The 15604-nt window shown below is 39.9% G+C and overlaps 1 protein-coding gene across 1 annotated transcript; it reads left to right on the top strand.

The window, feature by feature from the left end:
- The first annotated feature begins 1301 nt into the window (after nucleotides 1-1301).
- oct2 (organic cation transporter 2) lies at nucleotides 1302-15604 on the top strand. The gene is made up of 11 exons (XM_042072594.1): nucleotides 1302-1772; nucleotides 2716-2819; nucleotides 5317-5471; nucleotides 8776-8944; nucleotides 9161-9278; nucleotides 11623-11729; nucleotides 13192-13406; nucleotides 13830-13938; nucleotides 14131-14243; nucleotides 14638-14737; nucleotides 14834-15604. The coding sequence occupies exons 1-11, from the start codon at nucleotides 1377-1379 to the stop codon at nucleotides 14880-14882; spliced, it is 1635 nt and encodes a 544-aa protein (XP_041928528.1). The 5' UTR covers nucleotides 1302-1376; the 3' UTR covers nucleotides 14883-15604.

The following is a 15604-nucleotide window of genomic DNA, read 5'->3' on the forward strand; positions in this document are numbered from 1 at the left end:
AAGTAAGGTAATCACTGCTCATGTGTTGGATTTGTGTCACTATTTTAAATACACAATATTATCCCTTGTTTTATTATTATCAGCACTGAATCTCTTTGCAAGATAGTGTTGAAGGTAAATGTGGGGGATTCAGTCATTAAGGTGTTAGGGCCATATAAAGTGATCTGTTTGAGCAATGCCCCAAGCTGTGTCGGCTCCTCCAAGAATTGGGTTAGACAACAAAATAATTTGTTTCAATGAGATTATCCATTAGTGGACTCATATTCATGGGTTGCTTAATCAAAACAAAATCAGAAAAGGTTTACCTCAGAAGAAAGCCAGAGCCCGGGGGTCTATCATCTTTGTACGCTGTAAGTTTTGTCTGTGTTCTATAAAAGTTCTGAATCTGCAGTATATGTTTGCAACAGTAAAGCCATGCACAGCAGGCTATCTGAGTGTCACATTCCTACTTGGTATGTGGTCTCTGTTTGGACAGGAGTTTTGATCATGGACACACATTCATGGAGCTATTGACAGGAAGGAAGCACCCAAGGGGTCAAGGGCCAAGACTGCAGAAGAAAGCCTCAGAATATGACAGAAACAGGAAAATAATTCTGATTCAACAATCAACTCAAACTCTTGTCAAATAGGCCTATACTGTATACCTATATACCTGTAAAGTATCACCGACACTTGCAATATAAATACATTTGTCTATGTAATGCAACCAGGCAACTTTTGTTGCCAAATCTTACCCTGTTGCCTAAATAGCCTACCCCCATTCCCTTACAACAAATGATGGGTGTTGCTCACACCTCCATTTGGTTCTTTAGTCCAGAACCTCCTTCTTGTTGAATAGTACAGAATAGCTGCCGGCTGAAAATGCCTCATTTAATGTAGTAGCCTATATATGTGTGTGTGTGTGTAGGTAGGGGAGAGGTACATTAGAATACATTAATTAAATACATGAGAGGGGCCTCCTGATAGAGTGAAAGGGTTCACTTGAAATATTGAAATACACTTCACCAGGGTTTATTAAGGGAGGCCTACAGGTAGGTACTTATTCACATTTTAGGAGAAGAATGGCACATTGCTTAGATCCAGAGGAGATGTAACAAAACACACACACACACAAGCTTTACGCCAATAAACACTAGGCGGCACTGTCCTTGACCCTTGTAATATGAGGTTGCATAAATTGCTTCCTTAGGGTAAAGTGAATGATCCTCCTGGGTTACAAAAAGGTACTTATATAGCATATAAGTGACCCAACATGTTTTTTGACGTTGGACTTACATGGCCACACCTCCTAATTCTTTAGTGAGCCTAATGAGAAATGACTGACACCAAACCTGGAGAGAGAACACAGATCGCTAACTTTGCCGCCGTCTTGCAGAATGCCAGGCTTTGATGAACTTCTTAGCCATGTGGGAGACTTTGGTCGATATCAGCAGAAAATTTCTGTTCTAGGGTGTCTGCCACTCGTACTCTTTGCATTTGTGTTGGTCGGGGTCGTGTTTTTGGCCAATTCTCCGGAACACTGGTGCAGTATTGATCACGCAGAGCGTATCAAGGGCGACTGTGGCTGGAGTGAGAGGGAGCTGCGACAGCACGCTGCACCCCTTGGATCTTTCGACCGCTGCCAGAACTTTGATATTGACTGGAACACGAGTGTTGTTAACTGCAGGAACATCAGTCAACTCAGTAGGCCTACTTTTCCTGCAACTCCTGGATTTCAATCGTGCGACCGCGGATGGGTTTTTGACTCGAATCACACAACAGTTGTGACTGAGGTAGATATAGTATAAAGACAATGTGTGTGTTTTCCTCAGTGATTCATTGTTGGTGGAATGAACTAGAGTAATGTTCTACGTTCCTGTGATAGTCTTAGGATTCAGTAAATGTTTAAATTGTTAAATAGTTGTTGTTGTTATTACTATTATGCTTAATTTACTGTAAGTCGCTTTGGACAAATGCGTCTGCCAAATGCCATGCACATAAGCTACCTACAACTTTTTGAGCAATGGCACCCACATAACTTCAGTGTATTCTCTGAATGGATGATTGTGATAATTTGCATATTTATATATATATATATTAGTGCCACTAATATTTGGACCACTGGCTATCAACATCGCTCAAGAAGTTTCAGGCAAGTCATAATCAATTATCTTAGAGCGGGCTGACACATGAAGCAGGTACAACATTCAGCCTAAACATTCTAACCGTGCAGGTAAAAGACTGAAAGCGACATCTATAGGCGAGTTTACACGTCCGATTGTCTTACTGTCTGGGCTCATGCCTATTTCTCCAATTCACCCTTACGAAAATGCTCTTGGCAGAACTACTACAGTAGTTATGTAGTAGGCTAGTGTATCATATAGTATTCTGTATTACCTCTGTAATTTCCTTGGACTATGTTGTTCCTGTAGTAGCCCATAGTCTTATAGTGCTTCAGGCCTATAGCCAAAATATAGATTCCTTAAAACATAGGTATGTTAGTAACCTAGTTAGAAACCTAGTATTCCTATTTGAAGATTACTATCATATTTTGTCCCAAAAATCTACAATATAAAGGTATTTTTTGTTAGGGGTCAATTACATGTTTGAATTTCCCTGCATATTGCTTGCACTGAATCTCAAATTCTTAGGCCTACTGTCAGAATTTGTTGTTGCTGTTGTCAAGCTGTCAACATTGATATTTGAATTTTATATTTTATTTTGACTTCCATGCAGTTCTCCCTGGTATGTGACAAGTCCTGGTTAGCCGATCTCAACCAGGTATTTCTAGCTGTAGGCTTCTTCATTGGAGCTCTGATCACTGGATATCTTGCGGACAGGTATGTAAATGTTTCACTTTCAGTACAGTCATGACATTACATGTAGGCTATGATGTTAAATTGGCTGTCAATAACGTGTATTTGGTATTGGGCCTTGATAGTTCATTAGACACCATGTCTGCCAATTACTTGATAACATGCATACTTTGTGCGTGTGTTGGGGCAGACTGATGACAACAACTTAAATTTAGTATTTGGCCTTAATAGTTCATTAGACGCCTGCCATTTGGCATCTGCCATATTACCTGATGGCATGCATAGTGTATGTGTAGGTGTGTGCGTGTGTGTGTGTGTGTGTGTCATGTACAGGGACAGGTAAAGAGACAGAAAGAAAGAAAGAGAAAAGACTAACATAGATAGATAATTAACTTTATTAATGCCCAAAGGGGAAACTACTTTGCTACAATGCACAACATCAACAGGACAGCAACAAGACAATGATAAGTACATTATATGTGTATGTGATGCAGGCGAGCCAGACTCAAACAGAACAAACTTTTTACTTACTTGTACTATCAGAGGGCAAATCCAGTGGCAAAAATCTAGGTACACGATCCAGGTCATACAGATTTTACAGGATTAAGCCGGGTTCACATTGTACGCGGCATGCGCTGCGCTCGCCGCTAGGTTGCTCTTGGCTGAGGTAATGTCCTAAAGATTTTTTGTTGTACAGCGGTGCTCAGCGCAGCGGCAGGCCAGTTCTTGCGCGTGCAAGCCATTGGCAATAGTGGGTTTCATAGCGCAGCACTGCGGCTTGCGCCTACAATGTGAACCCCCTTTTAGGGCTGTTTCAGACCAGGTGTGTGGCATGAACATTGCGTGTCTGTTGGGTGGTGGCTGCCTGGCGTTTTCTATGTCCTTGCTTACCAGAAACGTGTCTGACGTGGCAGTCTGTGGCGGCCTCTCTGCCTAATAAAACCTCTCTTCATTTTTTGAATGGTAACCTTAGGGCTGGGGTGCATAGCGTGAACCTGTGGCGTGAACATGGCGTGTCTGTTGCGTGGCGGTTGCGTGGCATTTTCTACTGTATGTCTTTGCACACCAGAAACGTGTCTGACTCTGCGCTGTGGGGGCCTCTCTGCCAACTAAAACATCTCTTAATTTTTTTTCTTCACTGTTTTGAATGGAAATGCTTCCAATGGGTCTGAGGTCTCTCAATGACTTAACCCCTACTGCGTGAAAGGCGTCGGTCCTATTTCTAGCATGCACACGTTTTCCGAGCTGCGCCTGAGACATACGTGTCACGTAGGAGGGCGGAGCCCAGCTAGCGCTGCGGCGGCCTCTCTGCCAATTAAAACGTCTCCTTTTCTTACGTCATTTTTTTCTTCACTGTTTTGAATGGAAACGCTTCCAACATGCTTGCGTGTGGGGTGAAAAATAGGCGTGAGTCCTATTCCTAGCATGCAAACGTTTTCGATGCGGCTCAAGCCGCGCCTGAGACGTGCATGTCATAACATGGGACGCCATGCAGCTGACACGCTCATGCCACGAAGGCATGGAGTAGGCATGGTCGACGCAGCAGACGGAGGGCTGCACTCGCTGCACGGCTGTTACAGTACAACATACAACAATACAACAATAGCCCTGTTTACATGGAGAAAAGTTTAATCTGATTACAAACTCCATTTTGATAATCCAAACAATTGAAAAATCCACCCATGTAAACAGGTACTCCGATTTTTGAAATACATTTTTTTTCTTTCTGCGCAGGTGTTCCCTATGTAAAGGAGAATGTATGGAATGCCGATAATTATCAGGAAAATAAGTCTCAACAGGGGTCTTGCTTCTCTCTGAAGGGACTTATTCTCCCGATAATGATCGGCGTTGTGGCTTTTGCTGAAAAGAAGCTTTTGCTGAGAAACAAATAGTTTGTAACAACACATGCTGAACTTGAATCCAACATTCTTTAGAACACAGTTGATCAACCGTCTGCTTTTCACTTTTGAATGAAGTTCCAGTAGTTGCGGAGTGATATGAAAGACCTGAATTAGAAGCTTTCTACTTGCATTGTGAAGAGCCGTGTAATAATAAATAAATAATTACTTGCGGAATGATCAGTGTGTGGATTCTTTCTAAGTTCCTTCCATGCTCCCTTGAAAAAAGTATTTTAAGTATTTTCAAAATACAAAAATACAGTGTGTGTGTGTGTGTGTGTGTGTGTGTGTGTGTCCAAAGACTCTAGGCTAGGCTAGGCTACTTAAAAGACATTCACTTGAAAGCTAGATCTCTACTCTGTTAAAAGTTGAATAAACTTGTTAGCCAAATGTGAAGGCCTACAAAAATGTAAGTACGAGCGAGTTGTTCGAAGAGTTGACTCTTCAGAGATTATCTTTACAGGTTTGTAAACAAATCCACATGTACCTTGTCAAGGGGGAAGGGTGCTAACCATGAGTGGTATTTATGACATTTGTAGGGGGTGATAACAGTTGTAGTAGTTTTGCTCATCTGACTTGTCAGGGCCACAGTCTTTGGTTAATGAATTTGCCTTGTGCTGCAGGTTTGGCAGGAAGCCATGTTTCCTGGTCTCCATGCTCGGCCTGGGTCTGTCTGGGGTGGGCGTGGCCGTCTCCACCCTCTACCCCTTGCTGCTGGCATTCCGCTTCCTCCAGGGCTTCTTTGCCAAGGGAGCTTGGACAGCCACATATGTCCTTGGTATGTTATCCACAACTGATGCTTTCCATTTTGTATGGATTAATCTCAAAGGTGTAGCCTATTGTGGAAGTAGTGTTAATCGTCACCCTCCTGCCCTCAATAATTAAATTCATTCATTCATGGGTTAATGTTGGTGGGGAAATTCCTGAAAAAAAAATTGAGTTAATCTTTGAGTTCATACAAACTCTTGTACCAAAAAACCTTGTGTGTCAGGCATTCTTGAGATATCACACTCAAGGTGGGTTTGACCTTGACATTTGACTTCATCATTGAGCCCATGTCATCCATGTGCGTCAAGCCGTTCTGAAGTTGTGACACAAGCACGAAAGCTGGCCTTTGGAAAATGTAGTTCAGAGAAAGCCTAATTGTATGAACTGCAAAACGGGGCTTTTAGTTGGTGTTGATGACTGCTCATTCTGCATCCAGATAACAATTAGTCATTAAATCTATGTTAAAATCATTGAATCAACGTCGCACTGAAACATTTATTCTACATCACTTTTGCACCCTTCATTAATATTGAAGCAACGTAGAAATTCTAACTACAGATCAACGGGATTTCAATGGTATTTCCACTAAAATGAATATTGAAAAAATGTTGAAATTACCATTCAGATCAACGTGATTTCAATGGTATTTCAATTGATATTAAACCTTAGTAAACCACTATTAGCCTTATCTGGCAAAATATTGGGAAATTCATATCCTGCTTTATCTACAGCCAGGATAAAGCTTTATCTAAGCTTGCATAAATAACCATTGACAACTTGTTATCAATTAAGCAAGTGCATTTATTCACTCTTCATCTAGAAATTCACGTGTACTGTGTTTTCCTGCCATCCATAGCATCCATAGCAGTTGCAGTCAGCCTGATCCTCCAGTAGCAGAGTGAAGCGGCACCTAAAAGAAATAGAAGGGGGGGGAAGAGACAGCTGTTAGATGAACTGAACAACAAACTAACAGCTAAGCCTACAATCAAGTCATTTTACGTCTGTTTCGTCGTCGTTTGTTGGACAAACCAGACAACAAGAACGTAAACTTTCTTCAAGAGGATGCTTGACAGCAGTGCCTCAGGAATCAATGACGCAAGGAGAACGCTACTGCGCATGCGCACAAGTTAATTACGGGATGTGTAGTTTTAGGGAGCACCAGATTGTATGGATTAGAAGCTGAGACAGTTGGATTCACAGGTGACACCTGTGCCAGTGTTCTGATTAGCCGGGAACTACTCTGGGAGCTTACGGGCGCAGCTGGCTTTAGGCTATTATGACATCACAGCCATTCAAGTCTATGGGGGAAAAATGAGCTTTTTAACATTTTTAATCCCCTATTTCTCAAAAAGTAAAAGTAAAAGCTATGTGCTCCTGTATTCAGGTCGAGCGCCACTACAAGGTGAAACAGTGTGTGTGTGCAGCCCTTGATCCTGCACCTGGGGAGCGGTTAGGGGTTCAAGGGCATCTCATTCATCTCATGTCTTACGCGTAAATGTCTAGTGTGTAAAGCGACCTTGGGTGCTTTGAAAGGCGCTATGTAACAAATAAAATGTATTATTATTATTATTATCCACAGATGTATCTGTAGAAGCAGGCAGGCTGCCTGAACCTTTTAAGGTGCAGCTCCACCAGCATGCCAGCGCACATTTGAGCAGAACATTGTTGACCATTCGCCTGTTGCCTGCCTTAATGAATTGCATTAACATTCCATGGTTTGATTAGTCGCTTGCAATCTGAATGGTGCTTTTCAAAGCTATCATCCAAACAGCAAGCAGAGCGGGCAGGCTACATCTGGGCCTTTGTGCTCCAGATCACGTTATCTTATGCTTAGTCAAGGATGTAGTGGAGGCTAAACGCAAGTAAACACAGTTTACCCACCTCAATTCCCCACCACAATTTCAGAAATAGAGTTTATCCACCTCTTATTAGAGTTTATCCACCGCTCAAAAGAATTTATTCACCATTTGCAACTTTTAACATTTAATAATCACACTGTATCATCCTCAATCACAAAATGTACACTCATCAACACTCTAGACAACATTGGACAATAACCTTCACCATCATCAAACATTTTCTGAATGCGTTTTCTAAAAATCCGATACCGCGTGGCGCAGTCCACCTTACCACGATCACAGAATTCATAGTATACCCACCCTTTTATTTTACCACGACATCCTGCTTATAGTGCAGTGTGCTGTTTTGAGTTATGAATCATTGGCTGTGTGGAGCAGGTGATAGAGGTTATAGAGCTCAACAGTCATCGTCCATCTCCGCGAGGGATCAGGCTCAGGCTCTATAAGTACAGTTAGTTTCCAATTCACTTCTCCATTCGACGTCTGGAAAAATCTCTACATAAAGAGTTTTAGACCTTGCCTTGGCTGACCAGCTATGGTGTGAGTTGTGATCATACAACATTTAATTTCAAGCAACAACAAAAAAATGAACAGAAAAACAAGATATATTGTGTATATATTTAAATTTTCATCCCATCTGCCATTGTGAATTATATATGTTCCAATGTTTTCCAACGATCCAATGAAATCGGATGGCCATGCATTGCTCCTCAGTAGCAATCTTGCTCGAACAAGCAACCAAATGTTGCCTGAGGCGGGAGCGGAAAGTCATTTCCCTGCAATGGTGATCTTTACCAATCAAAGGCTCTGCCTTTACACGTTAGGATTTTGGGTAGTGTAGTGCTTTTCCATGAAAAAAATGGTAGATGCCGCATGAACTTTTGCTGTCTACTGTATATGAGCATATACAATCACTTAATCATGCCGTAGCTGGTTTTAAGTCAAACTTGGACCGTTACAATTTTATGGCTTATAATCCAGTTCTCAAAAGAGAACATAGATTGTTACTTCCGGAACCAGAGTGACTGGTGACTGTTGAGCTCTATACATTGTTTGGAGCTAAAATAACCTGAAAAGGAAACAACCTGAATGAGAACCACAAATACAACAACAAGCAGAGAAAAAGCCTCACAACAGTCCCATACTTACCTTGGAAATGACTTTATTTGTTGTTGCACCAATGGCGAAACTATCAAAATAGTCTGGATTGCCATGTGTAGAGACAACGTTCCTTGGAGGATTGCAGTGGCGGCGTCTAAAGAGTATCCACGGAACTAGTGGGTCAATTTCCTGTGCAAATTATAGAGTGGAGAGATACAATAGAGAACACATGTTATTTTACGTGCCGTTTCCATTATTTTAATGGATATTTTAATATTTTTTCATTATCTAGACCCTTTTGTTGTTTTGAGCTGCATATATTTGTTCTGATACAGGGTTCTCTTTCTCATACAGTAATTGAATTCTTTGGATCAAGGAACAGGAAATTTGTGTCTGTCTTGTCACGAACAACCTACTCCATTGGCATGGTTATTCTGCCATGCTTGGCCTATTACATCCAGTCCTGGAGGACTCTGCAGCTGGTCATGACTATTCCAACGTTTATGTTCCTGGGTTACTACTGGTAAATATGTAATGTCATTCACACACACACACACACACACACACACACACAAACCTGACAAAATGTCATTGTGCCCTGTTGAGGAAAACTTACATTGTCACCATAGTAGGCAGCCAGGAGAGCTGCAATTTACACCAGAGCTCACTTGTTCACACCTGCCTCGTCAATTTGTGAGCTAAACTAAGTGTCCTAAATTGAAAGATGTTGTCTTTATAGGCTTGTTCCAGAGTCTCCTCGGTGGCTAATATCACAGAGAAGAACACAGGAGGCTATGGTCATTGTGGAAAGCATTGCTAAATGCAACAACACATGTCTGCCAGAGAACTTTCGGGTGGTATGTTGTTTCTTTCACAAAACTACACATGACCATGTCATACATTTTGTAAATGTACAAAACTACACATGATCATTCCATACAGTCTGTTAATGTACAAAACTACACATGATCATGCCATACATTATGTTAATGTACAAAACTACACATGATCATGCCATACATTCTGTTAATGTACTAAACTACACATGATCATGCCACACGTAAGGGATAATGTATAGAACGCTGGTCATTATCGGAAAATAGCCTAAGTCCCGACAGGGCGAACAGGTCTTGTTTCGTCCTGAAGGGACTTATTTTTCGATAATGACCGGCGTTCTATATATTATCCCGCTTGTTATATGGCAACTTGCCAAAACTAAAAAATAAACTCGATGTCTCTTTACATTTATTTGTTACTGTTTCGTCATGGCTTTTGCTGAGAAAAAAAGTTCGCAACACACGCTGAACTTGAATCAAACATTCTTTAGAACACAGCTGATCAACCGTCTGCTTTCACTTTTGAATGAAGTTCTATTGCAAGAAGTAACCAAACTACTCGCGGAATGACATGAATGTGAATAAGAAGCACAAAACCTGTTGCCATTGACAGCGGTAATTATATGTTTGCAGCGGTAATTACATGAATATATCTTACTGTAGAACGTTGGGAAATCCCATTTAAGTCAATGGAGTGTTCTACTAGCATTGTGAAGAGCCGTGTAATAAATTCTGTTAATGTACAAAACTACACATGATTATGCCATACATTCTGTAGTTGTTTAGTTGATTTGATGGTTCAAGCCTAAAAAGAAGGGAACTCTTCCAGAGTCAATTCTAATAGGAGAAATTTACAGCAAAGAGAGTGTGAAATAGAAGTAATTGTATACCAATAGATAGATAGACATTTATTGATCCTTTCGGAAATTCATCTTGCACCATACAGCTCCCTAACCATTAGCTATCCTAGACCACACATGTTTAATACTCTCTCAGCATTTCATATTACCGGTATATGGAACTTTATTTATCACAGTTGTTTAGGAAATGAAAGAATTTCCCCTGGGTATGTCAGTCATTTCTCTCTTACGTCTCCCACCTCCTCTCTCCAGTTCAAAGGGCACAATTTTTGTCATGCGTGTTACTGTAATTTTCCACACAACAACAAAAAGGTTCCTGTATAACCATTAGCTATCCTAGACCACAAATGTTTAATACTCTCTCAGCATTTTATATTACCGGTATATGGAACTTATTTATCACAGTTGTTTAGGAAATGAAAGAATTTCCCTTGGGTATGTCAGTCATTTCTCTCTTACGTCTCCCACCTCCTCTCTCCAGTTCAAAGGACACAATTTTTGCCATGCGTGTTACTTTAATTTTCCATCCTTTAACTGAGGTTTATACATTGATTTTGCAAAATGTCTGCATCTATGAGGTTACAGACAGTAATACACAGGGGCAGGTTATACATGGAAATGTATTTCTTTTTTTTAATTCTTATTTATGATGAAATCACTAATCTACTTCTGATTCATTGGGATATTAGGCACTGTGGTTCATACATAGGTGGAGTTAATACATGGTTTTGTTTTTTTAATTTACTCACAAACAGTGTCCAGTGTACTGTATTAGGTCTTTTGTCTTTCACAGAATTTTGGACTTGTGCGTCAAAGACAGGAAAATTACAGAGTCAAAGTTTCTCATGAGCATTCATTTGTGAGAGACAGTCCCCTACCCATAACCCAAATAAAATTCCTGTGAAATGTATTTGTTGGAATCCATAACTGCTTGTAATTGGAACCTACTGCGCCTTGAACGCTTTGAGATGAAACTGGTTCCAGGTGTTTTCACCAGAACAGACACGCCTTTAAAGCAACACCAAAGAACTTTTCCTCTGTCACACGCACGCTATTTGTTTATCCAGCACTGGCTTTGCAAATAACGATGTCAGACAAGGTAGAATATGTTGCATGATTTTATGAAAGTACGATGTATTGCGACATCAGATGCAAGTCAAATTTGTAGTTTCTTATGTCTCATTCCATCAAACTACAGACCCACTACCCAATCTGGCAAACTTACATAGTGCGGTTAGAGGGCCGCGAAGCGAATGCAGAAGTGCCGTTCACCCTGTTACGAGTTGATTAACCACTGAAACTATTTTGGAAACATTATTTTAAGGTACAAAAAACTCTTTGGTGTTGCTTTAATCCTTAATCTGCAATTGTTCTGTTCCTTATTTTCATCAGTAAAAGATAAAAAGATGCCAGTCTGTTAGATCTTAAGGATGTGGTTATCCTCACATGTGATTTTATGAATACTTGAATATTTTTTTCCTGTATATTTTGTTGTCTCTGTTTAGGTTGAACCCCTCACAGAAAAGCAGGAAGATCTGAACCGTCCCTCGTTTATCGATTTGTTCAGGACTCCAAACATCAGGAGAAACTCTTTTATCCTCATTTATGCCTGGTAACTGCCTACTTGAGACCAATCAAAACATTTCCTTTGGAGTTCTTTATCTGTAAAGTAATTCTAAAATAGTTGGCATACCAGGTTTTGGATATACCAAGACCAGGTAGTTCAAACTGTTCAAATAGGCAGTTGCAGTGCTACTTATACTTGGGGGGTATTTGATGTCAGACTTGTTAATGAATATTGTATCTTGTGCTATGAGAAACAAACTGATAACAAAGGTGATATTGGTGAACATATGCCCAATATCCTTATGATAAAACTTCCAAACGTCATGCCCAAACATGTTTGGATAGACCAAAATAGCTTACTTTGGAGGCAATATACTAGGACACTTGAAGGAAATATGAAGGAAAATCCTCCAAAATAGACAAAAGTGATACGGAAATATCCAGATGATATTCATGACCTGTGCTTCTAGAGCTCAGCCGGTAGCATATGGCTCTTTGGAAGGCCAGACGGTTGCCAGGTTGGTTTCTTCAAGAACACCTACCAGTCCGCCATCCATGAGAGTTTACTGCCATAGCCTACAAGACACGTTGGCCTATCACTTATCACAAACCACTGGATATTATCAAACCAATTAGACACTTTATTTTTTATTAATGAATTATTTGATCATGTGTTAAATTGTATTGAGTGTAAGTGTATTGAAACTATTTTCTTCTAGACAGGGTATGATTGCAAAATTTCAAGGTGATTTTCATCATCAGCAGTCTAACATATACCACACTCAAAAGTAATGGAAAAGCATGCCTGGACAGGCCAAAGATAAATCACATTCAAAATGTGAAAACATTTGAAGAACATTTCTTCACCTTGTTCAGCCTGGACAGAGGGCATCTTGGGGTTTTTATAATACACACAGGAGAGCACTCCTAAATGTAAGCAGTTGGGCTTTTTGAAAGTTGGATAGTAAACTGAAACAGATAAACATAAACCCACTGATTACTTATTACCCTCATCAGTCTAGCAATAAGGTTTCTTAAGTTTAACAGAACCTGATGACCGTTGCACATTATGCCAAGGAAGCATTTTATTCAGCAATAGACTTATTTAAATGAGTGATAACGTAACATATTGATTTCTTTTTCTTGTTTTTACTACCTATGAACCACTAATAACATATTTCTTGGGCATGTTTTCTCTGTTTGATAGTTATAATTCTTCAGTAATTTGGTCTGGTGTGAGGCTAGATTTTGGCAAATGAATTCAGAACAAGTCATGATTAATTAGCATCTATTTTTTTTTAAATATAATCTTAGCCACAGGGAGCAATGCTAATGACTTATTTCCCTTTGATGCAGGCGACTACTCAAAGTGAATACTCCTTATGTCATACTGATACGTTAACACAGACTCATAGTTGTGCAATGTCCTGTTTGACAATTCTTACTGTCACCATATTACAAATATACTTTTAATTTTATTCCTCTGCATGTGGTCTGCTTCCCCACAGGTTTACAAGCACAGTTGTGTTCCAGGGATTGGTGCTACGTCTGGGAATTACAGGAGACAATGTGTTCTTAGACTTCTTAATCTCAGCAGTAGTCGAGCTTCCCACCGGGCTGATTTTCTATCTTACTGTGGACCGGATTGGAAGGCGCCCCCTCATGGCCACATCAAACTTCATTGGTGGTGTCTGTTGCCTGGTGGTTCCATTCGTCCCGCTAGGTAAGTAGCTAATGTCTTACTGAAACGGATATGCTAAAGGGTCAGTCACTCCTGCTACAAACTTTAAGTTTCATGGTTTCATGTTTTAGTTACAGCCTTCAAGTAAAGAAATAAAAAAAACTTGTTTTGTCTATTATTGTTGCATAATGTAATGCTAATGTACTGAACAAGAATGTAGTTAAGTTTGAATAAATGAAAAATATGAGTAATCATTCAATCAATAATTCAGTGTTGTTGATTATATTCCGTCACATCAACCATGCAAATTATACAGATGACTTCTCCTTTTCCTTGTGGATGTTAAGCAACTATGCGGTCAACCTCTCATTGATTTCTTTGGTCTATCATCACAGATCTCGTGTATGTCTTGTTAAATCATGCCTCTTTATCTATTTTACAAATAATCAAATGTCTGTGACTTAGAACTTCTGTGGTTGAAGAAAACAGTGGCTATACTTGGAAGATTGGCTGTTGCAATTGGATTTGAGACTGTGAATTTTGCCAACTCAGAACTGTACCCCACTCCTCTCAGGTGATTCTACACCACTCCTTACACATCATTGATCCTTAGAAAGTGGAAAAGGTGCAAAAGGGTTGGAATACTAGCTGAATGATAAAACATAATTCCATACGTACTTTACTATGTGGTTATTGCATATCTGTTTTCGTTGTGCTGTATCCGTGTTCCTTTAAATGATAAATGTCGTCTTTGTGCCATCCACAGAAATCTGGGCGTATCCGTGTGTTCGTCAGCCAGTGACATAGGTGCTGTGGTGGCCCCATTCTTGTTGTACAGGCTGGCTAGCATCTGGCAGGAGCTTCCTCTCTTCCTCTATGGTGGGTTTGCTAACTAACTGGAATTGTTTACTTTGTATTACAGCAGCCTAGTCAGGTCAAGACAAGTCAGGTTTATTTATGAAACACTTTAAAAACAACACCAAAGTGCTATACAATAGAGAAGTTCAGGTAGGTATTGATCAGGCCCTTATATTGAGTTAAAAGCCAGAGAGTAGAAGTGAGGTTTAAGATGTGATGTGAGCCTACCCCTATCTCCTCGCCCACCACTGGCAAAATGGTTGTACACAAAGTTGTACACAAAGTCATTGAAAATAAATTCTGTTCTGTTTGCTGAATAATGTTCCACTTGCCTACATAATAAGAAACGTACATTCTCAGCCTATGTGGATTAAAAAAGCAGCTAAGAGAGTTTCTGTATGGCTACTGTTTCTAGGTACGATGTCTGTGCTATACAGTGCATTGGTAATGCTTTTACCAGAAATGAGAGGTGTCAACCTGCTTGAGACTATAGATGACCTGGAGAAAATTAAAAGGTATCTTTAAATGTTTCATTTGTTTTTTTATGTTGTTTCACGTTCCTATCATTGATTTGTTTTAAATCTGTTCATTTGCTGTTCACTCTATTGTAGGACCAATTGCTTCTGTAAGGATAAGAAGAAATCAGATGGCATCATCTGACTGCACATTGCTAATTATTCCACAAATCTCGAGAGCTCATCAGGAAGCTTCATCCAATTCCATCACATGGCACCCTTGGGTATGGAATGGATGTAAGAATTTTAAAAGCTCAGATCGTGTAGATTACACAGTCACTCTAGGACCCCAATTTGGACTATCACTCACATGACTGCACTACACTCATTAAGTAGCATTTCTGGTTTAGACATCTTTACAGTCGTAGTTTGTGGGTCATGTGGGTGGTCTGAGAATTTGTATTTGTATGTTGATATAAAAAGGCTGCATTTGGGAGCCAATATTCTGAGAACTCTGAGGGATGTCTATCTTTGCTGAATTGTCGCATATAAAGAAAAACAATGCTGTAATTGTTTACTGAGAGAAATGTACTGGTGACCCACAAATTGGTCTTTGTTTCATTGTGTGTTCTCATGTATGGTGTCTGGCGGCATGTGGAAGGTACCTCATTAAAAGAGTGCTGGAGGAGGGGGGGGGGCAGTATTTAAGAGGGCATTTTGTGTCATACATTTTTCATAATTTTTTGTCTCTATAATTGCAAAAAATATAAGAAATAAAATACCTCATGTGGTGTAAAAATGTACTTTATTTAGTCTGAAAGTATCGACAGAATCTAATTCACGGATTGGGATAAATGCAGAGACCAAATTTGCCTCACGGGATCAAAAGAGTATATATACTTATACTTACATATACAGTGGAGTAAC

The sequence above is a fragment of the Alosa sapidissima genome, chromosome 19 (assembly GCF_018492685.1).
Source record: "Alosa sapidissima isolate fAloSap1 chromosome 19, fAloSap1.pri, whole genome shotgun sequence".
Classification (NCBI taxonomy): Eukaryota; Metazoa; Chordata; class Actinopteri; order Clupeiformes; family Clupeidae; genus Alosa; species Alosa sapidissima.